At 46.6% G+C, this 25,790-nt stretch overlaps 1 protein-coding gene across 1 annotated transcript; it reads left to right on the forward strand.

Moving 5' to 3' along the window:
• Positions 1-2,839: 2,839 nt before the first annotated feature.
• Positions 2,840-25,416, forward strand: LOC309555073 (phospholipid scramblase 3-like). Its single transcript, XM_082256899.1, has 8 exons — positions 2,840-2,907; positions 3,115-3,244; positions 3,968-4,020; positions 14,810-14,837; positions 16,366-16,550; positions 18,507-18,668; positions 19,719-19,880; positions 25,225-25,416. Exons 2-8 carry the CDS (start codon positions 3,166-3,168, stop codon positions 25,267-25,269), a joined length of 714 nt encoding a protein of 237 aa, XP_082113025.1. The 5' UTR covers positions 2,840-2,907; positions 3,115-3,165; the 3' UTR covers positions 25,270-25,416.
• Positions 25,417-25,790: the final 374 nt, after the last annotated feature.

A 25,790-nucleotide genomic window follows, 5' to 3' on the forward strand; every position in this document is an offset into this window, starting at 1 on the left:
CTGCAGCTCAGCTCACTCTGTAACCCTCAGGTAGCCACCCGAGACTCCTTTCTGACAGGAGGAGAGACAGCCGTACTCTCCCACCTGGGACTCTGCTTCCCGCCAAAGACGCTGTGCCATGCATTCCCCTCAAACTTATATCCACTCCCAGAATCCTCTGTGGCAGAATCTGCCTTCTGGGGTAGATTCAAGCCCAAATTGTCTACTTATTGAGTTTCCTCCACTGCCCAATGGGAATCCTCTCACAGAGGCAGTGGGGAGACTCCCCTCTCAGTAACCACACCTGGGAGACATGACAGCCAGCTGAAATCATGGCCCTGCTGTTAGGCAGCCAAGGCCCACTATACTTTACCTAGCACCTACCTGGTAGGGTGCTACACTGGTAATAACACACATGGGTAAGTATCTGGCTGATTGGGTTTCCTCCACTGCCCAATGGTAATCCTCTCACAGAGGCAGTGGGGAGACTCCCCTCTCAGTAACCACACCTGGGAGACATGACAGCCTAGCTGAAATCATGGACTGCTGTTAGGCAGCCAAGGCCCACTATACTTATACTTAGCACCTACCTGGTAGGGTGCTACACTGGTAATAACACACATGGGTAAGTATCTGTCTGATTGGGTTTCCTCCACTGCCCAATGGGAATCCTCTTACAGAGGCAGTGGGGAGACTCCCCTTTCAGTAACCATACCTGGGAGACATGACAGCAAGCTGAAATCATGGCCCTGCTGTTAGGCAGCCAAGTCCCACTATACTTTACCTAGCACCTACCTGGTAGGGTGTTACACCGGTAATAACACACATGGGTAAGTATCTGGCTATGTAAAGTGTGGAGATTAAAGCTTCTGGAATGCAGCTGTAGACAGGTTTGCTAGGAGTTACACACATTTGGGAGCATTGCTCCTTACTTGTGACACAAGGAGTGTTAAATGAATTGCCAATACTGAGCTGCAGTGACCATCTTGGGGAAGACCATGAACAGTGCTCGGCTACGGAGTGTCTTATTGAGTCAATATGTATGCTAGACAGATTGTGATTGGCTGAAGGAGGATATAGGTGAAGGAGAAATGGACTGCTGTACATACTGGGACAACAAGAGCCTGCTGGGAGGAACTGAGACTGGTAGGTAGATCCCAAGAATATTGAGCCTGCATTATAGATTGGCACAGGGACTTGATACCCCAGGATTACTAGAGCTCTGTAGAGAGGAAAAGGTTTGTTCCTGGGCTCAATATAGATGTGGTGAGGACACTGTGAGGCACAGGCTGTACTGCAGGCTGCTTGCAGAACCTTTTGCTACTGCATCAGGAATGCTAAGAGGTAGAGTAGCGGACATCTTCTGGTACATGAGAATGCCGCTGTTGCTGCCGCCTGAAAGTTGGGGAGAACACTGTTGATGCTGACTTTGCTGTGCCAGCAAAGGAGAACTGAGGGTGACTCGCTCTGATAGTGTGCAGGAGGCAGCAAGCTCTATAAATGTATTGCCACAAAGAGTTCTTCCAGTGAAGTCTGCAATGACAACCTGTCCGCAACTTTACTTACATGAGTCCACTAAGGTCTAAATGTTGCCCTTTATTTCAGCTGAGTCACCAGTAGACACACAAATATTTGGCAATAGTACATCCCTAATCTCCTAAAAATGTCCATGTCACCCATCTGGTCCTGTCCAAATGAGAAGACTCTATCATAGAGGTACACCTGGTACTGTCCCAACGATAAGAGTATGAGAGTATGAGAGAGGTCCACCTGGTATTGTCCAAAATAGAAAAAACTCTTTTAGAAGTACATCTGGTTCTGTCCATATGAGAAGACACTATGAGAGAGGTCCATCTGGTACTGTCCAAATGAGAAGACACTATGAGATAGGTCCATCTGGTACTGTCCATATGAGAAGACACTATGAGAGAGGTCCATCTGGTACTGTCCAAATGAGAAGACACTATGAGAGAGGTCCATCTGGTGCTGTCCAAATGAGAAGACACTATGAGAGAGGTCCATCTGGTGCTGTCCATATGAGAAGACTATGAGGGAGGTCCATCTGGTACTGTCCAAATGAGAAGACACTATGAGATAAGTCCATCTGGTACTGTCCATATGAGAAGACACTATGAGAGAGGTCCATCTGGTACTGTCCGAATGAGAAGACACTATGAGAGAGGTCCATCTGGTACTGTCCAAATGAGAAGACACTATGAGAGAGGTCCATCTGGTGCTGTCCAAATGAGAAGACACTATGAGAGAGGTCCATCTGGTGCTGTCCATATGAGAAGACTATGAGGGAGGTCCATCTGGTACTGTCCAAATGAGAAGACACTATGAGATAGGTCCATCTGGTACTGTCCATATGAGAAGACTATGAGAGAGGTCCATCTGGTTCTGTCTAAAGAAGAGGAATCTATGAGATAGGTCCATCTGGTACTGTCCATATGAGAAGACACTATGAGAGAGGTCCATCTGGTACTGTCCATATGAGAAGACCCTATATGATTAGTCCATCTAGCACAGTCCATATGAGATCCATCTGGTCCTGTCCAAGCTTTTTTATTTTATTTTTTCTATTTATGGTTACATTTCATTTTTTATTATATTTTTTATCTTTTTTATTGTTTTGTTTTTAATTTTTTTACAGTTATGGTTATTTTTTTTTTACTTTTTTATTTTATTTATTATTTTTGGTTATGGCTAATTTTTAAAATACATTTTAATTTTTTTTTTCTTTTTAACTTTTTGTCTTTTTATTATAATTTTTTTAATAAGTTTATTGCTATCACAAGGGGTTAACCCACTCCTATATGATATGCATTGGGCAGGTGACAGGTATTCTTTATGGAGACATGAATGTACGGTGCTGAATAACTGTGGTGGGAGGAAGGACGGTGTCTGAGAGGAGGTCAGTGTCTCGGGGTGTGCTCAGAATCGCCTCGGTGCAGCTCTTGTCTAGAGGTCCGTCCAGCACACAGCATGATATCGCCATCCTCCATCTATTCATGGAGGGTCTCCTCCATTGTTCTGGTAATCAATGTCTTCCATCCTCTCTGCACATCCCCCCTCCCCCTCTCTCTCCTGCATCCTGCATCCTATCACACTTCCTAATACTGCCTCATCCTATAGAATGAAGAGGACCAGTCCGAGGAATGATCTCAGCTACAGGACGAAGGTGAGATGTCCTCTGAGAACCATGGTGTTTTCTGGGAGATGACAGAGCAACGCCCTGACTACTGCACAGCAACACCGTCCAGAGGTAAGTCCTTCCCCATCTACTGACACTACCAGGGTCTGTACACCCCATCTGCTGACACTACCAGGGTCTGTACACCCCATCTACTGACACTACCAGGGTCTGTACACCCCATTTGCTGACACTACCAGGGTCTGTACACCCCATCTGCTGACACTACCAGGGTCTGTACACCCCATCTGCTGACACTACCAGGGTCTGTACACCCCATCTACTGACACTACCAGGGTCTGTACACCCCATCTACTGACACTACCAGGGTCTGTACACCCCATCTACTGACACTACCAGGGTCTGTACACCCCATCTACTGACACTACCAGGGTCTGTACACCCCATCTACTGACACTACCAGGGTCTGTACACCCCATCTACTGACACTACCAGGGTCTGTACAGTGTATCTGTATATATATATATCCTAATATACTGTATTTGGAAATTGTGTGGTGGTCAGCTAGAGATCAAGCTTGGGTGCTCTCCAGATCAAACCTTGCACCTTACCGAAATTTTCTCCATGATCCTTAATGGTAATGCTCTTTAGAATGTGGAGCTCATCTATCTATCTATCTATCTATCTATCTATCTATCTATCTATCTATCTATCTATCTATCTATCTATCTATCTATCTATCTATCTATCTATCTATCTATCTATCTATCTATCTATCTATCTATCTATCTATCTATCTATCTATCTATCTATCTATCTATCTATCTATCACAGGTATCATGGCTGGAGTTCCGGTAGTCCCCCCCGGTCTGGAATATCTGCTCCAGGTGAGATGCTTTAGGAATTTCTTAGGATGTATTGTTTGTCTCTGTCATAGTTATGTAGCGGGGTCTTCCATTATACAAGTTCTAAAAGACTGCTGCTTGACATTTGAGAGGAACTCGGCTCCATCTAGTGGCCAAAAGGACACATTGCAGCGGCTATGGAATGTCTTTTGATGTTATTTTCCTTTCAGGAAGTTGAGCAGTCTTCATCGCCCATAGTGCTTTGAGAATACCAGGGTGCACTGCTGCACCGCACAGCCTTCTGGGGGAAGCTTTATAAAGGAAGGGAGGAGCCAGGCTCACTCTCTTGGGAAAGACACAGTGAGACAAGCAGGATGCCAGTGCTGTGGGCTGATGCTGTATGCTAGGCCGAAACTCCTGGGCCTTAAGTGACTAAGTTGCAGTGTTTCATCTCCAGTAGAGGATCCCTCCTGGAGGTCCCATCGATGTTCTACAGAGACCAGACTCATCCACCCCAAATACCTAGCGCGGCTGGTGACAGAGGCCGGAGACTGAGACAGCAGCGGAGGCTTCCTGGGAGACAGTCCTGTTGGTGAGAGGGCACCTGCCCAAAAACTGACTATATCTATCAAAGAAGTAACTTTAGTCAGGATTAGCCTTAGAGTAGTAGAAGGCAATATACCAGGTGGCCCAGTACATCTCTCACAGAAGTTTTACCGGCAATCCTGCACAGACACCCCGCGGTGATTACTAACTGTTTGCTGCCATTCTCTCTATTGATCACCCATCCTCAATGTGGATTACAAATTGCGAGTGCACCAACGTTGCTAGCGAAGATATAGAGAAGAAACAGCGGACTCAGATAGGTCTGACATTCTGATACTGTGTCTAACTGAATGCTGAGCCTTATCTCCAAAAGTATAATAGTGATTAAGATGGCGGTCCTATAGGCTCTGAGACATTTCCTGAAACAATTAATGTGCCCTTGAGGAGTGATATCACAGTATTTATCTTATCTTTGATTAATTAATTAGTATATCCTTTTACAAAGTCATATTTTACTGTATCGAAACTGTTTATTTGATTCACAGTAAATAACTTTCCTGTTTAAAAGCAAGCTTGTGTGTGGTCACCTTGTATTACCCAGAAGGACTGCAGCTGGAGAGAGGTAACAGGTCATTATTATTTATTGAAGTGTTATATTCCAATCTGTGTAGCCATTTGGTATTCCAGTCCTATTCTGGGTCAGTTGTGCCTAGGGAGGGTTCGAGCCAATTCTGTGGGTTGTTAGGCAGGACGTAGACCCAATAATCTAATCAGCAGCTCCTGCGGGGGTGGTGCTACACGTGGGGGCTCGTCCGGGATGATCTACAGTCCTGCAACACAACCCTCTCAGCCACAGAATCCCCCTCAACGCAGAAATGGATCCTACCGCTGCAGCCGAGTGGTGCAGGGAAGAGAATGTCGTAGTGGAAAATGGCCTGGTGGTTGAAATCAAGGGAGAGGTCTGGACTGAGGAAAAACTCCTCCCAGTTTTAAGGGCACTGTCCACAGACAGGAAATTCTGGGTGACTGACATAAAGACAGACACCACCGTTCCACACACGTATGCATTGTGTGAGTGGAGGAAGGGGGTCCCTGATTACTTTAAGGGAACCAGTGTAAAGACTACTGACCAAACAGAACTTTTCTTAATACATCCAGAAGTCCTTACTGAAGGTCCCTCATCCACCACTCCTGGGGGATCCAGCAAAGAAAAAGGTGTCCAAGAAGGGAGTCCAGAGTCACCACCTTTGTCTACCTTTAGCTCAGAACTGTGTGCTGTTCTCGGGGAAATCGTAGCAAAATGTAGTAAGGACTCCCCAAACTATCTGATGACTGAATATAGGAAGCTCAGGACATTCTCTGGGAAACAGCCTGTGCCTTCGACAGAAGATGGGTTTGAAGAGTGGTTAGATACCGCCACTCAGGCTTTGGAAGAGTGGGAGGTACCAGAACAGCACAAGAAACAGAGAATCACAGAAAGTTTAAAGGGACCTGCACTAGAGGCCGTACGTAATCTCAAGCTAAGCAAAAAGAACTGTACTGCACAGGATTATCTAGACATTCTACAAGATGTATTTGGTCGGACGGAGAACGTGGCTGAACTTCTTTACCAGTTAGACCACTGTTACCAAGAAGAGGAAGAGAAGTTGTCCGAATTTATTAGACGCCTAGATAAGATCATCCACCAGATCTTGATAAAGAAAGGGATAGACCCCCGGAAGGTAGATGAGACTCGTGCACGGCAGGTGCTGAGAGGGGCTCAACCCTTAGATCCCATTGCCATACTGTTGCGAACTCGCCAAGATGGTGGCATTCTGGAATACCCTGACCTGATCCGAATGGTCAGAGAAGAAGAGGTCATGTTAGACAACAAAAGGAAGAGTCGGCAGTTTGACTCAACTGCTCGTGTCAGAGTGATAAGTGCAAAAGAAAGTGACTCGCAAGTTGAACTCCTAAAGACCCAGGTGTCCCAGTTGATAGAAATGGTGTCCATCCTGACTAGTCAGGCATCTACTCTACCTGATGGGAACGTGTCAGAGAAGCCGGATAAACCTTCTAACCTTAGAGTAGACCCGGAACCGAGACCTAGGAGATCGCTAACTTGTTTCAACTGTGGGGGAGTAGGACATGTTAGAGGAGTATGTCCCAGCCCAGGAAATGTCGCCTCAGAACCTCGCAAGCCAGCGGAGAAACTTCAGAGGGCACCCGTGAAGGAGTCGACCGGGTGCCCGCCAGTTTCAAGGGAATCCAAGAGACTCAATGATTCAGGGAATCTGAGTCAGGGAGTCAGATCCAGGTACAACGCCCCTAGTTCTATACTCCAGGCTACTGAGAGAAGGAAAATCAATGCACACCGGGCCCAGAGGGGACTGAAGTCCAGAAGAAAAAAAAAGAAAAGAGCCTGGGTGCAGAGAACTGAATCAGACAACAAGGCCACTTCAAGAGAATTCCCAACTAACTTGGTCGGGCCTTCCCCTGTAGTCTCTGTCCAGGTAGAAGGAATTTACACAAGAGCCCTCCTTGACACTGGGGCCCAAGTGACTCTTCTGTATAGAGACTTCTATGATAAACACCTTACCCATCTACCTCTGCAGAAGTTGGAAGATCTGGAGATATGGGGTATCGGGACTCAAAGTTTTCCCTATGACGGGTATCTGCCAATCAAGTTGACCTTTGACCCATCAGTGGCTGGTGAAGCTGAAACCTTCGACACCCTAGCGGTGGTCTGTCCTCGTCCGCCAGGGGCCAACAAAAGCTCTCTCATCGTAGGGACCAACACTGACCTAGTAAGGCGCCTCCTGACACAACTGGTCCAGGGACAGGATGCTCCAGCGCCAAGGATTCACCCCATGCTACGGCAGGCCTATCAACGATTAGTATTGGAGCAAGAGACTCCTGCAGAAGGAGTTGGAAGACTCTGGAAGTTGGACAGAACGGAAAAGGTCTTGCAGCCAGGAGAGGTGGCTTGTCTGAAAGCTTCCGTTAAACTCACATGGAAACAGCCGGGCCCTTTTATCATCTTTGAATCAGGTCCACAGGAAGAGGAGAGAGGGATAGAAGTAATCCCTGAAGTGATCCCTTTGAAGGTGTTACAGAAAAACCATGGAAGGGTTTTAGTGAGTGTCAGAAACACCTCTACTACACCGGTGAAGGTACCGGCCAGAGTGCTGTTGGGCCAAGTTAACCCGGCTACCCCAGTTGTCCCATCTGATCTTAAAGAGGAGGGAAGGGGTGAAGATGTTATAGAAGAGCTCTGCTCTGGAAACGCTGCCCTCCCACCAGAATGGGTGAAGAGGGCCAAGGCACAACTTGCTGGATGGCGAGGAATATTTTCTAGGAATGAGTTCGACGTGGGATGCGCCAGGAGTGCCACTCATAAGATCCGCCTGAGTGAGGACAAACCTTTCCGAGAAAGAGTCCGGCGAGTTCCCTTAGGTGACTTAGAAGATCTACGTCAGCAGCTGGCGGAACTCAAGAAGACTGGGGTTATTCGAGAATCCAGGAGCCCATATGCTTCTCCGATAGTGGTAGTCCGGAAGAAAAACGGATCTCTGAGGCTTTGTATCGACTACCGAACACTGAACAGAAGGACCATCCCAGACCAGTATACCACTCCTCGAATCGAAGACGCCCTACAGAGCCTGTCAGGGGCGAAGTGGTTCAGTGTGATGGACTTAAAGAGTGGGTATTATCAGATCCCCATGCACCCTGAAGATCGGGAGAAGACAGCCTTCATCACCCCTGTGGGGTTCTTTGAGTTCAATCGCATGCCTCAGGGATTGTCAGGGGCCCCTGCTACCTTCCAAAGGCTGATGGAAAGGACCGTTGGAGATATGAATTTGATAGAGGTACTGGTATACTTGGATGATGTTATCGTGTTTGGCAGAACTTTGGAAGAACACGAGGAGAGGTTGGAAAAGGTCCTGAAGAGGCTACATGAAGAAGGCCTGAAACTTTCTCCTGAGAAGTGCCAATTCTATCAGTCCTCGGTCCATTACCTGGGCCACATCGTGTCTGAAGAAGGGGTGGCCACCCGAAGAGGCCCATCTGAAGATCTGGAGGAGAAGTGGCAACTGTTCTTACCAGCTAAATACAGGGAGAGAGTTCTGGCTGCTCTTCATGATAATCATGGCCATCTGGGACCTGAAAGAACTTTTCAGCTTGTCAGAGACAGGTTCTACTGGCCCTGTATGAGGGCCGAAGTTGAAGGATACTGTCATTCTTGTGTCCGATGTATACAAAGGAAGACTCTGCCACGTCAAGCAGCCCCAATGGGCCATCTGCAAAGCCAGGGACCCATGGAACTGGTGTGCATTGATTTCCTTTGCCTAGAGCCTGATCTGAGTGGCCAAGGGAATGTCCTTGTGGTAACAGACCATTTTACCAGATACGCCCAAGCATTCCCAACAAGGGATCAGAAGGCCTCTACAGTAGCCAAAGTTCTTGTAGAAAAGTTCTTTGTACACTATGGGTTACCACAACGCCTCCATTCAGATCAGGGAAGAGACTTTGAAAGCAGACTGATCAAGAGACTGTTAGATCTGTTAGGCATCCAAAAGACTAGAACTACTCCCTACCATCCACAAGGGGATGCCCAGCCGGAACGATTTAACAGGACTCTTTTGGACATGTTGGGGACTTTAAGCTCAGAGAAGAAACAGCATTGGGGCAAACATGTAGCTGCCATTGTGCATGCCTACAACAGTACTGTCAGTGATGCTACTGGATATTCCCCTTATCGTCTAATGTTTGGACGAGAGGCTCGATTGCCAGTGGATTTGGCCTTTGGCATCTCGCCCGATCACACCTCTTCAGCATCGCACAAGGGATATGTGGACCGACTGCGGAAGAGTCTGAAATCGGCCTATGATAAAGCTCAGGCCACATCTGATCAACGTGGACTGAGGAATAAAAGGAATTTCGACTTAAAAGTTCGGATCCAAGACTTGCAACCAGGGGACAGGGTATTGTTGAGGAACTTGGGTGTCCCAGGAAAACACAAGTTGGCAGACCGCTGGAAGTCCCAACCTTATGTTATCTGCAAGCAACTACCAAACCTCCCTGTGTATCAAATTCGGCCTGAAGGAAGTGTGGGTCCATTGAAGACTTGGCATAGGAACCATTTACTGCCTCTCTCTGAAGCAGTTCGCATGCCTCCTGTCGTAGATTCGCCAGAGACCCCTTCGACCTCTCGCCTGTCCAGACCAGTCACCAGATCTCAGTCGACACTCCCAGATGTGAGGGAGGGAAATTCTCCATCTGAAGATCTGGAAGATGAAGAGGAGGTACCTGACTGGATGTGGTCGTCTCAGTTACCAGAACCCACACCTGCCTCCCTGTCTTCATCCGAATTGGCTGACAGAGGAACCCTTCGGGCGGAAGCCCCCGAATTCATACCTTTCCACATGCTTCCAGAAGAAGTAGTTGATGATGAAGATCCTGAGGAGGAGGTTGCACCTTCCTCTGAAGAAGAACTGACCGCTCTTGAAGCATCAGATTCCTGTGTGTTGGAACATGAGGAGGAGGACATTGAAGAATCCCCAGAAGTGGCTGGTCCTAGTACCTCTGAGATCGTGCATCCCAAAGAACAGAGGGAAAGAAGAGTCATTCACCCGCCCAAAAGACTGACCTATGACCAATTGGGTGAATGCTCAGAAGAGGCTATCTTTACTTCCAAACGAACTCTTGATCAGCCTAGTTCTTCCACCGCAGATTTGGTGGAGGACAACCCTAGCTCACCCCCAGGCACATCTGTACAAGCCACTCAAGTGTCAGGGGTCTGTGAACAGAATTACCTTCCCTCCCCTGACAATTGGTGGGAGGTTCCTATGTCGAACCTGTGTTGTAATATGCAGTTGTTAAGTTTGAACTCTGCTTCTGAAAAGGAAGATGATTCCCTGTTATGCATATGTTAATGTTTTTTTTGTGTACTGCCAACATATGCACTGGAGTACATGCTGTTGTCCTCTTTGGGGACCAAAGTTTCTCAAGTGGGGGGAGTGTGTAGCGGGGTCTTCCATTATACAAGTTCTAAAAGACTGCTGCTTGACATTTGAGAGGAACTCGGCTCCATCTAGTGGCCAAAAGGACACATTGCAGCGGCTATGGAATGTCTTTTGATGTTATTTTCCTTTCAGGAAGTTGAGCAGTCTTCATCGCCCATAGTGCTTTGAGAATACCAGGGTGCACTGCTGCACCGCACAGCCTTCTGGGGGAAGCTTTATAAAGGAAGGGAGGAGCCAGGCTCACTCTCTTGGGAAAGACACAGTGAGACAAGCAGGATGCCAGTGCTGTGGGCTGATGCTGTATGCTAGGCCGAAACTCCTGGGCCTTAAGTGACTAAGTTGCAGTGTTTCATCTCCAGTAGAGGATCCCTCCTGGAGGTCCCATCGATGTTCTACAGAGACCAGACTCATCCACCCCAAATACCTAGCGCGGCTGGTGACAGAGGCCGGAGACTGAGACAGCAGCGGAGGCTTCCTGGGAGACAGTCCTGTTGGTGAGAGGGCACCTGCCCAAAAACTGACTATATCTATCAAAGAAGTAACTTTAGTCAGGATTAGCCTTAGAGTAGTAGAAGGCAATATACCAGGTGGCCCAGTACATCTCTCACAGAAGTTTTACCGGCAATCCTGCACAGACACCCCGCGGTGATTACTAACTGTTTGCTGCCATTCTCTCTATTGATCACCCATCCTCAATGTGGATTACAAATTGCGAGTGCACCAACGTTGCTAGCGAAGATATAGAGAAGAAACAGCGGACTCAGATAGGTCTGACATTCTGATACTGTGTCTAACTGAATGCTGAGCCTTATCTCCAAAAGTATAATAGTGATTAAGATGGCGGTCCTATAGGCTCTGAGACATTTCCTGAAACAATTAATGTGCCCTTGAGGAGTGATATCACAGTATTTATCTTATCTTTGATTAATTAATTAGTATATCCTTTTACAAAGTCATATTTTACTGTATCGAAACTGTTTATTTGATTCACAGTAAATAACTTTCCTGTTTAAAAGCAAGCTTGTGTGTGGTCACCTTGTATTACCCAGAAGGACTGCAGCTGGAGAGAGGTAACAGGTCATTATTATTTATTGAAGTGTTATATTCCAATCTGTGTAGCCATTTGGTATTCCAGTCCTATTCTGGGTCAGTTGTGCCTAGGGAGGGTTCGAGCCAATTCTGTGGGTTGTTAGGCAGGACGTAGACCCAATAATCTAATCAGCAGCTCCTGCGGGGGTGGTGCTACAGTTATATATAACAAGTAATGGACCAAACCGGCTCTTAACTCATGGGGGGGGGGGGTACAAACTTATTCAACCATGAAAATTTGTATCCAACTTTTACTCTAAAAATCAACAACCTTCTTGTTAGCCATTCACTCTATGACCTTTCCACTGGCCATGCAAACCTCTGAGCTTCAGCACTTTCCAAACTAACTGCCAAACACTTTCCACACTCCCCACCCCACTTCCCGCACTTGCCACCCCACTTCCCGCACTTCCCATTCCACTTCCCGCACTTCCCAGCCTACTTCCTGCACTCCCCACCCTACTTCCGGCACTCTCCACCACACTTCCCACATTCCCCACCTCACTTCCCACATTCCCCACCTCACTTCCCACATTTACCACCTCACTTCCCACACTCCTCACCCAACTTCCCACACTCCCCACCCCACTTCCCACACTCCCCACCCTACTTCCGGCACTCTCCACCACACTTCCCACATTCCCCACCTCACTTCCCACATTTACCAGCTCACTTCCCACACTCCCCAACTTACTTCCCACACTGTTCACCTCACTTCTCACATTGGCCCACCCCACTTCTGACACTCCCCACCTCACTTCCCGTATTCCCCACCCCACTTCTGACACTCCCCACCTCACTTCCCGTATTCCCCACCCCACTTCTGACACTCCCCACCTCACTTTCAACACTCCCCACCCCACTTCCCACACTCCTCATACTACTTCCCGCACTTCCTGCACTCTCCACCCCACTTACTGCACTCCCCACCCCACCTACTGCACTCCCCACCCAACTTCCTGCACTCCCCGCCCCACTTCCACACTCCCTACACCACTTACCACACTCCCCACTTCCTGAACTCCCCACCCCATTTCAAACACTCTGCACCCCACTTCCGCACTCCCCCACCTCACTTTCCACACTCTTCACTGAGAGCCAAACTTGACTGATAAGTCCTCCACTGTAACTCCTCACTTCTGACACTCCCCACCCCACCTCCCACACTCCCCACCCTACTTCCGGCACTCTCCACCGCACTTCCCTTATTTCCCACCTCACTTCCCATATTTACCACCTCACTTCCCACACTCCGCACCTCACTCTCAACACTCCCCACCCCACTTCCCACACTCCCCAACTTACTTCCCACACTTCTCACCTCACTTCTCGCACTGCCCACCCCACTTCCCACACTCCCCACCTCACTTTCAACACTCCTCACCTCACCTCCCGTACTACCCACCCCACTTCTGACACTCCCCACCTCACTTCCCGTACTCCCCACCCCACTTCCGACACTCCTCACCTCACTTCCCGCACTCCCCACCTCACTTTCAACACTCCCCATCCCACTTCCTGCACTCCCCACCCCACTTTCCACACTCACCACCCCCTTTCCCACATTCCTCACACTACTTCCCGCACTTCCCACACAACTTCCTGCACTCTTCACCCGACTTCCTGCACTCCCCACCCCACTTACTGCACTCCCCACCAACTTCCTGCACTCCCCGCCCTACTTCTCACACTCCCTACACCACTTACCGCACTCCCCACCCTATTTCCTTCACTCCCCACCCCATTTCAAACACTCTGCACCCCACTTCCGCACTCACCCCAACTTTCCACACTCTTCACTGAGAGTCATACTTGACCAATAAGTCCTCCACTGTAACTCCTCACTTCCGACACTCCCCACCTCACTTTCCGCACTTTCCACCCAACTTCTGACACTCCCCACTTCACTTTCTCCAAGGACACAACTATATACATCCAGTATACAGTATATACACTTCTCCTCTTCTACTTCCAGCACAGACTTGCGTGTAGAACTACAACTTCCAGGACCAGTTAGCACTGATAGTTTGATCCAACACAAAATCAGTCAGATCCAGAGTAAATGCCCTTTGCAGGCAGGGACTGTGGGCTCTTTGGTAGTGTAGTAGAAAAAAAGGTCTTAGTGCTTAGCTGTCCTGTCCCCGTGGCTACTGCTTTCAGCACCACCTCTTCAGGCACTGCCAGCCTGCCTGGCTGCAGCTGCCCCTTTCACTAGCCCTCTTGGCTAACTTCTCCACTGTCCTCCCAGACTGACTCTGCATACATCCCAGACTGCTTGCACCCAGTCCCTTCAGTCATGCCTCTCAGTCCTCTGACTGCAACACTCACCAGCCCACATGGCTGTCTTCCTCCCTGGAGACTTGTTCTCCTGCTGTCCTCTCCTTGCTCCCATGCCTCCTTGAAGAGGGGTCCCTCCCACACCCAAGCCCAGGCCTGAGGTCACCCCCCCCCCCCCCAGACTAGGGGCTTAATCTTAAAGGCCTCTGACAGCCTAACTCTCCATCTCCATCTTCCACCCGAACTCCACTGCACCAGCTGGGCTGACCCTGAGTATTTGAGGGGGCCTGCCCCCTGCCAACCCATCTGTTAGGGATTGGTCAGGGCCCTCAGAATACTCCAGGCAGCTCCTCCTCATCTCCACTCCCATCCTTCTGGAATCTTCTGCAAGTTTCCAGAAGTAGGGGGAGGTCTTAGAGATGCTGCCTGTGAGTCATACCAGCCCTGCCTGAGTCACTCTCCCGACCCAGATTAACAACACAGGCATGGCTGCCAGCAAAGCCTGAAAATTTGCCTATACTAACAAAAAAATCCTAACACTAGCACTCTAGCAATGCTAGTATCACTTTAACCCCTTCAATACTGGGCAATTTCACTTCCTTCCTGCCTAGGCCATATTTCAGCTTTCAGCGCTGTCGTACTTCGAATGACAATTGCACAGTCATGCAACGTTGTACCCATAAGAATTTAAGAACTAAGAACCAGCTGAAGTGTGGGAAGTATAGGAAGTGTGGCCATGGCTTCTCTGTACAGTGCAGATAGATCTCTAGTCTGATAGGTGATGAATAGGGTAGTGGTGGTGACCATAAGAGGGGAAATCAGCCATAAGGGTAGAGTTGTCTTTGAGGATATCCAGTTGGCAGTAGTTTTGGAAGGATGAACACTGATACATTTCATTCTTTTTTGTTTTACAGGTCAGTGAGCTCTATGTGAAACAGACATGTAAGTCGTTTTTTGTTAAAACAATCCGTAAACCATAATTCTAGTATGTAGTCCCCTTCCAATCTCTTCCATCTTTGCTACCCCCAACAAACTCATGAATCCTCTAGTGTTTATATTCCATGATGTCCGTGTAGCACCCTCCTAGGTAGGTGATAGTGAAGACATGGCTCGGTTTGGCGGGGGGTGGATGTAGCATCCTCCTAGGTAGGTGCTAGAGAGGGAGTATAGTTTTGAGCTCTGTCTGCTTACCAGAGGGGCTGCAGGTAAATCTATATTGCTCTCTGCCTACCAGAGAGCAGGATCTGTTAATGAGGTCTGCTCATTGTGCTCAGTATGCGATTCATTCAGTCTGAAGAGTGTTTCACGCTAGTCCAATAGGGAGGCATATTGGACAGTGGGAGGAAACCAGACAAATGGGTGCATGGGCTTTTGATACAGTCCTGGTGATTGGCAGAGGGCAGGTCGCCTCAGTGCATTCTGGGATACTGTATAGAAGACAGCAGCACATGTGCTGCGGGTCTTTGGCTGGAGAGCGGAGTCCGGGAGGGAGGGGGCGGTTGCCTCCTCCTCTGTAGAGGTGCCATGTGGTCACGGGAAGTCGTCTCCTGAGGGCCAGAGGAGTGGTGGAGAGGAGCTGAACCCAGAGGTCCAGGAGAGCTGACTGAGAGGAGAGACACTGGAGACCCTGGGATTACAGTATTGTGAGTACAGGTACCCATGTCAAGGGGCCTGACCTGAGGGGGGCATCTCCGCTAGTAGGACAGTCAGTGGACAGGTGTCAGCCGAAGAATTGAGAGAGGGTACTAGGGAGAGTGTCCTGAAGATAATTAGTTATTCACCAAGTCATCTCAAGGATAAGAGGCTTAATCCACATTTATCCGAAATGGCAGAATGAATCAATAGCCTGGCTGTACCAAATCTATAGTAAAGCAGAGAAGATAGAGGTTCTCAATCAATGTGAATAGTTAAAGTCGGAGTATCCCACTATTTCCTTCTCCTATATACACATTTTACAATAAACCACAAAAACAACCAAATACCCCTGGACTGATTATTGGAGTGTGAGCCAAGGAGAATCAAGGACTTGTCCTTACATTATGGCGGGGTGCTCATAACCAGGGGGAACCAAAAGAGTTAATATCAAGCAGTCCCTACGGGGGGGCAATGCTACATCTGCACCAGTTAAAAGAAAGAGCTCCAGTCTAAACAAACACCAATCTCCACTTTTGTAATAGAGCTGTTAGGATCATGAACCCAGGACAAGTCCTATGCAGGTCATACAAACATTAATTTATTACGTGGCAGCCATCACTTGTTTTATTTAGCCTCTTCCACCAGCAGAAAGGACTGCCAGAGGGGGGTGGGTAGATGATCCATAGTTGATATTATATAGAAAGCTTCCCACTCTATGATATGTTGAAATGGTGTGAATTGACAGGTGAATGAAGATGGCTACATAATGACAAAATGTATATCTGAAGATTACTGAAGTCACCTGTCCTGCCTTATAACTCTTCTGTCTTTTCAGGGAACAACACTTTTCAGAGCTACTGTACCTATGACTTGTATGACCCTGACGGCTATCTTCTGTATGAGGCCATTGAGCAGCAGGAATGTTGTGGTCCTCGCTTGGATTTAATGGTTAACAACACTCAGGGATGTAATGTCCTAAATATCCTTGTGCCTTCCAATTTCTGCAGCTGGGACACCGAGGTAAGCAGAAACAGTTGGATAGCAATATGAACTTGTCTTATACCAGTCTTCATAGTCTGTTCTTGAAGACATGGACCTCTAAGCCTTCTAAAAAACAGGGCACAGGTCTTATGGACTGGGGAGATATAAGACATGGACCTATAGGATTTAGGAAACAAGACACATGGACTTTTAGTACTGGGTGGACACAATACATGAACCACTAAACCTGGGGGAAGATACAAGGCATACACCACTAGGACTGGAGAGAGACCAGGCTCAGACCTCTACAACTGGGGGAATGCAAGCCATTGACCTCTAGGACTGGGGGGATACAAGTCATAGACCTCTAGGACCAGGATGATACAAGTCATGGACCACTAGGACCAGGGAGATACAAGGAATGGACCTCCAAGACTGGGAAAATTTGATACATAAACCACTAGAACTGGGGGACGATACAATACATACTCCACTAGGACTGGAGAGATACAAGCTATGGGCTTCTACGTCTGAGGAGATACAAGGCATGGAACTCTAGGACTCAGGAGATACAAGGCATGGACCTTTAGGACTGGGGAGATACAAGGCATGGACATCTATGACTGGGGTAGATCCAGTACATAAACCACTAGAACTGGGAAAAGATACAAGGCATACTCCACTTGGACTAGGGAGGTACAAGCTATGGGCCTCTATGTCTGAGGAGATACAAGGCACGCAACTCTAGGACTGAGGAGATACAAGGCATGGACCTTTAGGACTAGGGTGATACAAGGCATGGACCTCTAGGACTAGGGAGATACAAAGCATAAACCACTAGAACTGTGAAAAGATACATAGCATACTCCACTAGGACTGGGGAGATACAAACTATGGGCTCTATAACTGAGTAGATACAAGGCATGCAACTCTAGGACTGAGGAGATACAAGGCATGGAACTCTAGTACTGAAGAGATACAAGGCATGGAAATCTAGGACTGGGGAGATAAAATACATAAACCACTAGAACTTGGGGAGGATACAAGGCCTGGAACTCTAGGACTGTGGAAATTCAAGTCATGGACCTTTAAGACTAAGGAGATACCAGGCATGGCCCTCTAGGACTAGGGAGATCCAATGCATAAATCACTAGAATGGGGAGAAGATACAAGATATTCTCCGCTAGGAATGGGAAGAAATGAGGAATGGGAGATACAGGGCATGGACCTTTGGGACTAGGGAGGTGCAGTAAATAAACCATTAGGACTGGCAACATACAAGGCATACACCCCCAGGATGGGGGGGGGGGGGGGGCGGAGGCATGGGCATTTAGAATTGGAGAGATACAATTGCACAAACTACTGGGTCATGTGGGATAAAAGGCATGGGCCTCTAGGACCAAAAGACAAGGTACAGACCACTGGGATCAAGGAGGGATAATAGAGAACTAGAAGGGAGGAGCGATACTACACTGACCACTAATACTGGGATGAATCTAGACACAAAGCACTAGGACTAGGTAGATAAAAGGTATTATCCATAGGGGAGATAAATGGTGCACTGGCCCATCTGATTGAAGAGAGATACGGTTCAGTTTACAGGGGAGATGTACAGGGCACAGGCTACTGAGGCTGTGGAATCACATATTGAAGTTTTCTAGGACTTGGGAGATGGAAAGCATAGTCTACTAATCCTAGATAGATGGTGCTATCAGAACTGGTAATATACAGAGCACAGACCACTAGTACTGGGTAGATGGTGGACAGGAGCTGCCAGAACTGATATAATACAGAGGACAGACCACTAGGACTAAGCTGCTACAGGGCACAGATCTCAAGGAATGGTGACTTACAATGCACCCCACTTTACTAACCTTGAAACCTAGACCAATGATGACTGGTAAAGGACCCACCACACAGTCCCAATTCACTCAATGGAGGTTTTGTTGAGCTAACTCAGTCAAACATTTACATCACAACAATTTATTATTCTAGTTGCAGGTCTCCAGTTCCACTGGTGAGCTTCTCGGCTTTATAGATAAAAAGTGGAAAAGTTTCTCTTCAACCTTCGACATCTCAGACCCATCAGGACTCATTTATCTTAAAGTCAAAGGTCCGGGATGGGGCGAAAGTTTCATGTCTGACACCCATTATCAGGTAAATTTACCAACCAAAATGCTTTTTCTTTGATCTAGGATACTGTAAGGTCACTGGGTGATACAGGATGCTTTAAGGGGGTCTGTGGGCAGAGGGATTATCAGAATCTGGAAGCCTCCCTTAACAAGGGGGCCCCCAGATCCCGGCCCCCCCTCTATGTGAATGGATATTGGGTACATAGTACCATTCACCAAAAAAGTGTACCAAAAAACAGGAGACAGGTTTTTTAAATCCTTTATTAAAACATTATAAACAAAAAACCCAGTGCCCCTTGATGTAAATCCATTGCCAATCATGATACTCATTCACATGGGGGGGCGGGACATGGGGGCCCCCTTGTTAAAGGGGGCTTCCAGATTCTGATAAGCCCACTGCCCACAGACCCCCACAACCACGGTTGTGGGGATGAGGTCCCTATCTCCATCAACATGGGGACAGGGTGCTTTGGGGTGGGGCTCACTCATCCCCCCCTTTTCCTGACCTGTCGGGGTGCATGCCCAGATAAGAGTCTGGTATGAATTCTGTGGAGGACCCCACACCGTTTTATTTGAAATGTTGCCGTTTTTTTCTTTTTTTTTTTTTTTCAATATCTGGGTGCATTTGCAACCATGAGTCATTTTAAATGTGATTTGACTCATTTTTTTTTCCTTTGGAAATGTCATTTTTGCTGCAGCAGGATCTATACACATTACAGATACGCCACTTTACAGAGAGACTAAGGGGAACCCCCAGGCACTATATTTAAAGGACTTCATTTTTATTGTTGCACTTTAGGCATAATTAAAACCACTGCTTCTGAAAACTTGATTGTTTTGAAAAAAAAAAAAATAGCATTGAAACAAACACCGAGCAACCTGAAGCTTCAAAATTTGAAGCAGCACCAATTGGGAGGGTCATCAACTGATTGGCAGTAGCACTGGCACTGGCACTGGCGCTGGCTCAGGGGGAGAAGATTTTGACATTTTACAAGTACAGATCTCCATTAATTACTGTTACTATGCTTGTTTTTTGGGGTTCTTTTTAACGTGGCCCCTCCCTCCCATCGTCTAGGTGATATCGGGTGATAAAATGACACAAATTGGTGTCATCACACGAGTGTGGAAAGGTTTCTTCAAGGAAATGTTCATCAACAAGGACACCTACATCATCAGCTTCCCACTGGACCTCCATGTCACTGTGAAAGCCATGTTGGTGGCATGCACCCTGTTCATTGTGAGTTTGAGTCTGGAGAGGACACAGCAGGGAGTATACAAAAAAGTATTTTAATGCATCCCAAAAGGTGGGAATTGAAACAGAACACAGAAGTTTTCCTACATATTATTAGAATGTCATTGTTTAATGAACCCGGGGGCCCATCTTACTTTGTGGCTCCAGGTCCACATACAGTTAATAGAAAGCGCAGGGGTGAGGAGGGGATGGACCAGAAAGTTGTGTTGTCATTGATTATGTCTATTAGAGCAATGGTGTTCTGAGGATTGGAGGCACTCAGTTTGCTGCTGGGAGCTCCTTACAAGCTAAGCTAGCCCATTCGTTTCCTCCACACTTGTCAGTCTCTGCCTATTTTCATTTACTTTATGTGGAAGCCATCACCTGTCCAGGGGCTCCAGGGGTCCTCCTTTATTAGGGCTCTATACAATGGAAGATCTCAGTCTGGCTCAATGCCAATGTTTTTGGGGGTTCATGGGGTCCCTCTTCATCAAGGTTCTATACATTGATACCACTCAGTCTGAACCCGAAACCAAAAAGATCCAGGAGCTTCAGGGGTTCCTCTCTATCAAGGTTCTATAACTGGAAAAACTCAGCCTGGCCTCAAAGCCAATGCAGTCTGCAAGCTCCATTAGGGCTTTATACACTAGAAGAAAACAGTCTGGGCTAGAGGCCAGTGAGGTCCAGGTGGCTTCAGAGTCCTCCTTCATCAAGGCTCTATACACTGGAAGAACTCAGCCTGAACTTGAAACCAATGCAATCTTGGGGCTCCTGGGGTCACCCTCTATCAGGGCTCTATACACTAAAATAAATCAGTTTGGACTAGAGGCCAACAAGGTCCAAGAGGCTTCAGGGATCCCCCTTCATAAGGGATCTTTACACTGGAGGAACTCAGTCTTAAGTTGAAGCCAACACAGTTTTGAGGCTACAGGGGTCCCCCATTATCAGGGCTCCATAAACTGAAACAAATAAGTCTGGACTTGAAGTCAATGCAGTCTGGGGACTCCAGGAGTCCCTCTTCATTAGGGCTTTATACACTGTAAGAACTTAGTATGAGCTCAATGCCAACAAGGTTTGGGGAGGCATGAGTCCCTCTTAATCGGGGCTCTATACATTAGAGAAATAATTAAGGGCTCAAAGCCAGTGTGATCCAGGGTGCTCCTGGGGTCCCCTCAGTCTGGACTCAAAGCCAATGCAGTCTGGAAGCTCCATTAGGGCTTTATACACTAGAAGAAAACAGTCTGGGCTAGAGGCCAGTGAGGTCCAGGTGGCTTCAGAGTCCTCCTTCATCAAGGCTCTATACACTGGAAGAACTCAGCCTGAACTTGAAACCAATGCAATCTTGGGGCTCCTGTGGTCACCCTCTATCAGGGCTCTATACACTAAAATAAATCAGTTTGGACTAGAGGCCAACAAGGTCCAAGGGGCTTCAGGGATCCCCCTTCATAAGGGATCCCCCTTCATAAGGGATCTTTACACTGGAGGAACTCAGTCTTAAGTTGAAGCCAACACAGTTTGAAGGCTACAGGGGTCCCCCATTATCAGGGCTCCATAAACTGAAACAAATAAGTCTAGACTTGAAGCCAATGCAGTCTGGGGACTCCAGGAGTCCCTCTTCATTAGGGCTTTATACACTGTAAGAACTTAGTCTGAGCTCAATGCAAACAAGGTTTGGAGAGGCATGAGTCCCTCTTCATTGGGGCTCTATACATTAAAGAAATAATTCAGGGCTCAAAGCCAGTGTGATCCAGGGTGCTCCTGGGGTCCCCCTTCATGAGGGCTTTTAACATTAGAATAATTCTGTGCCGGACCCCGGTACTCATGAGGAGTATGTCTATTGTATAAGCTTCCCTTGCTTAGTAACAGAACGATCCATGACCCCGTAGCTCACCCAGTCACTTGTCGGGACTTAGTATAGGGTGGCACAAAACATAAAACTGTTTATTGAAACACAGGCACAAAGAGATATACACTCCGGGGACAATCCCCTCCTTTTTGCATAATGACACAGGACGGGGTAAACTGCACATCCAGTAACATGAGACACAGGTACATTAAAAATTACCAAATAATTAAATCAGTAACTGGGCACATAGACAGCCTTATCAGCAAGAAGGACTGTTGTGGAAATCCCACCAGCAACTAATAGCTGACAGAGATTTCATTAACCCGCAAGCTAATCCACTTAAACCTATAACATCCCACAATAGTTTGCTATCAAGGTGGAGTGGACCTAATACTGAAGCAATAGGTGGCCCAAATAACAATGGAAGAAAGACACTTAACAATAAAAACCCATAACAAATGCCCCCCCCCCCCAAACTATGCGGCAACAGTCTATGAGACAAACTCCTACAATATTAGAGCAGTCTGAAAAGGTGGAATTACTTCATTTTCATAGATTTCTAGAGGAATATTGTTGATAAATAATTCTGTCCCATTTGAAGGAGCCTCTCCAACTTTTAACATGAACCACACATATAAGACCCAGGGTAATGGGTAAAACAAAATGCTGAGTCCGGGGATTATTACATCCAACAGGGGCAATGAGAGTTGGTAAGGAGGGTATGTGTGGTTGTACTGGTAGTCTGGTTAGGGCAAACCAGACCAAGCTTCTCAGTCACCCTGTGCTACAATAGACACAGGTTGACTTACACATAAGAGGGGCTCAGTAAGCTGAAAAAGGAGTTTCCACACAGCCCCCCCCCCCCGCCCAAAGTGACTCCTGTCACAAATTCCATTTGGGCTTGAAAGCAATGTGGTCTGTGGGTTCAAGGGATCCCTCTTTATCAGGGCTCTATACATTAGAAGACTTAAGTCTGATCTTTAAGACAACATGGTCTGGGGGCTCCAGGGGTCCCTCTTCATGAGGGAGTTGTACACTAAAATAATTCAGTCTGGCCCAGACAATAAGGTGGTCCTGGGGGCTTCAGGGGTCCCCCTTCATCAGGGACCTTTACATTTGAAGTACTCAGCCTCTAACACGGTCTAGGGGCTCCAGACGTGCCTTTTCATCAGGGCTCTAGTCACTGGAAGTCTCAGTCTCCAGACTCAAAGCCAATGTGGCCTGGGGGCTCTAGGAGTCCCTGTGACGGTACTCATCGTCAGACAGATACTTTTTGGACACTGAGAATATGGTTTGGATTGCTTCAAATGGGTTCTGTGTTTACACTTATGATAATGTGTATTGAGATGTGATGTGGATTTTGTTAAGCCTGTCTGTTCCATTGCTAATTGTTAATGTAATCAGGCAACACCTGACGCGATGGGGTAATCTGATCAGGAAACGTTTGAATGGTGTTTTTGGGGAGGCAACCGCACAAGGAATGGAATGGAATGAAACCGTGACCCACACTGTGTTTGTGGGCTTCCATCAGTATACGGCTTCCTTCAGTCTTGAACATAGATATTAAATATTCCAGCCGCCCCCATACAAAGCTAGCCCACAACTTAGCTTGTACTGGACCCTTCTCTTTTTTATTTAACAGTCACACAGTTTATATACAGCATGGACATTCCCCTCCTGATCAGATTACCCCATCAGGTCAGGGGTTGCCTGATTATATTATCATAGGCAGATGAAATTGTATACAGAAATAGAATTACCTGAACTAATTATCTAGCCATCTGGACAGAAACAATATGTGAGTTCATTAACAATTACAATGGGACAGACAGGCTTAACAGAATCCACATCACACCTCAATACACAATACAACAAAACTTATGCGCTAAAACGAGGTAATCAACACCCTCAATTACAAAGGAATTGACTATTTGAAGACAATAGTGGGACACCACAGAGAAAGCAGCTGATTTGGCAGTGTCACCACATATCCAAATAATATTCAGAAGCAAAAAATCAGCGCTCTCCTCTTAAGATGAACCACTCTAGCTTTTTCAATGCAATAAAAACAGTGGTTGAATCTGGAATCAATATTCCTTAAAGGTCAGCTCACAATTGGAGATAGTATAAATCAAGATGGTATAAATCAAATAATTCTTCCAATCTTCATAAAAAACCTCAAAAAACAATTCAAAGGACGTAAAAGTGTAGTGGGTGATAATGGAAGAAATAAATCAAAAATAAAAATAAAATTCTATTTAAAACCGATGTGGAAAATTGTGAATGAAATAAAGTGCATAAATGTTGGTTTCCAAATAAATATAAAAACGTGTTAAGATGATATTCAATAAAAATAAAGTAATCTGTGTCAGTGTAAAACATATGTTAATGTGCAAATCTGAAGACGATATTCAGTGATAAACAACAATTTATACTATCTCCAATTGTGAGCTGACCTTTAAGGAATATTGATTTCAGATTCAACCACTGTTTTTATTGCATTGAAAAAGCTAGAGTGGTTCATCTTAGGAGGAGAGCGCTGATTTTTTGCTTCTGAACACCTCAATACACGTTATCATAAGTGTAAACACAGCCCCATTTCAAGCAATCCAAATCATATTCTCAGTGTCCATTATGTATCTGTCTTTTACTCCCAGTGACAGTGAGTACTGTCACAGTCCCTAATCAATAGGGCTTTACAGAGTAGAAGAACCCAGTCTGATCTTAAAGTCAATATGGTCCAGGGGTTCTAGGGCTCCCCCTCCATCAAGGTTCTATATACTTGAAAAATTCAGTCTGGAGTCAAAGCTAGCATGGTCTGGAGGCTCCGGGGGACCCTCTTCCTCACAGCTCTTTACACTAAAAGAACTCAATCCTGACTCAAAGCCAACATGGTTTAGAGTCTCCAGGGTCCCTCTTCTTCAGGACTGTATATACAGAAAGAACGCAATCTGGTCTCAAAGCTAATGTGATCCAGGGAGCTCCTGGGGTCCCCCTTCACAAGGGCTCTATACACCAGAAGAGCTAACTTTGGACTTGGAAGGATAGTAAATGCAATAATTCAGCTAAAATATTTTCAGCAGCAACCTACATGCTTATATAAGAGTAGAGACATTATAGCCATGGCATGAAGAGACTAAAAGAATCAAAAAGCCCTTCAACAGAATCAGTACATTATGGGGTCCTACGCCCACTCCATAGAAGCCATGGATTCCTTACACTGTGCTGATGATGGCCAAAAAGCCTGCAAAAGCCGTAGGCAGTTTGGAATAAAAGGCTCTATGACATTCTGCTATATCTGTACTGTGCACCAGCGGTTTTGGATGGGCATCTGGCTGATGAGGTGTAAGGAAATGTTCTGCATGGCTCCACCCACTTTCCTTATTTTTGGGATAGAATGGATATGTTATTATCTTCAGTTCTAAGCAGGCTTTTCTGTATTAATTGAAAAAAATAAATGAAAAACTATAAATTAGTGATGAGTGGACCTCCTTTGTATTTCAGGACCTTCTGAATGAGGAGAGCAGACGGAACCAAAGCTCCCAGTGAGCCTCCAGCTGAGATCATCCACTGCCTGCAGAGCCTTCATGAGGTGTGTCAGGTGGATAATGAGGATGAAGACGACATACCAAAGCACAGAAAGAGTAGTATATATTATTTATGGGTGATATCCCAGCCATTTACATCAAGGATGGAGCTCCAGCCAAAAGTTGTGTTAGTTTTGGGTGGAGTAGGGAAGTTTTGAGTGGAGTAGGGAAGTCTTTTCTTGCTGTCTGATTTTGCCCCTCTTGCTGTCTTGTTTATACTATAGAAAGTGAGGAGATAACATCCAAAAGGGGACCCCATGGTAAGAACATGACAGTGGAACTAATCTGGTCACATACAGTATCTCACAAAAGTGAGTACACCCCTCCCTTTTTCGTAAATATTTTATTCAATCTTTTCATGTGACAACACTGAAGAAATGACACTTTGCTACAATGTAAAGTAGTGAGTGTACAGCTTGTATAACAGTGTAAATTTGCTGTCCCCTCAAAATAACTCAACACACAGCCACTAATGTCTAAACC

This window comes from Pelophylax lessonae (genome assembly GCF_965119305.1).
Source record: "Pelophylax lessonae genome assembly, chromosome: 4".
NCBI lineage: Eukaryota > Metazoa > Chordata > Amphibia > Anura > Ranidae > Pelophylax > Pelophylax lessonae.

Bases quoted from the DNA above. Each gene is read 5' to 3' on its own strand.
- LOC309555073 (XM_082256899.1), top strand. From the start codon at position 3,166: ATGTCCTCTGAGAACCATGGTGTTTTCTGGGAGATGACAGAGCAACGC. The intron at 14,838-16,365 runs GTAAGTCGTTTT...CTGTCTTTTCAG, and splicing joins GCTCTATGTGAAACAGACAT to GGAACAACACTTTTCAGAGC. The intron at 16,551-18,506 runs GTAAGCAGAAAC...TTATTATTCTAG, and splicing joins TCTGCAGCTGGGACACCGAG to TTGCAGGTCTCCAGTTCCAC.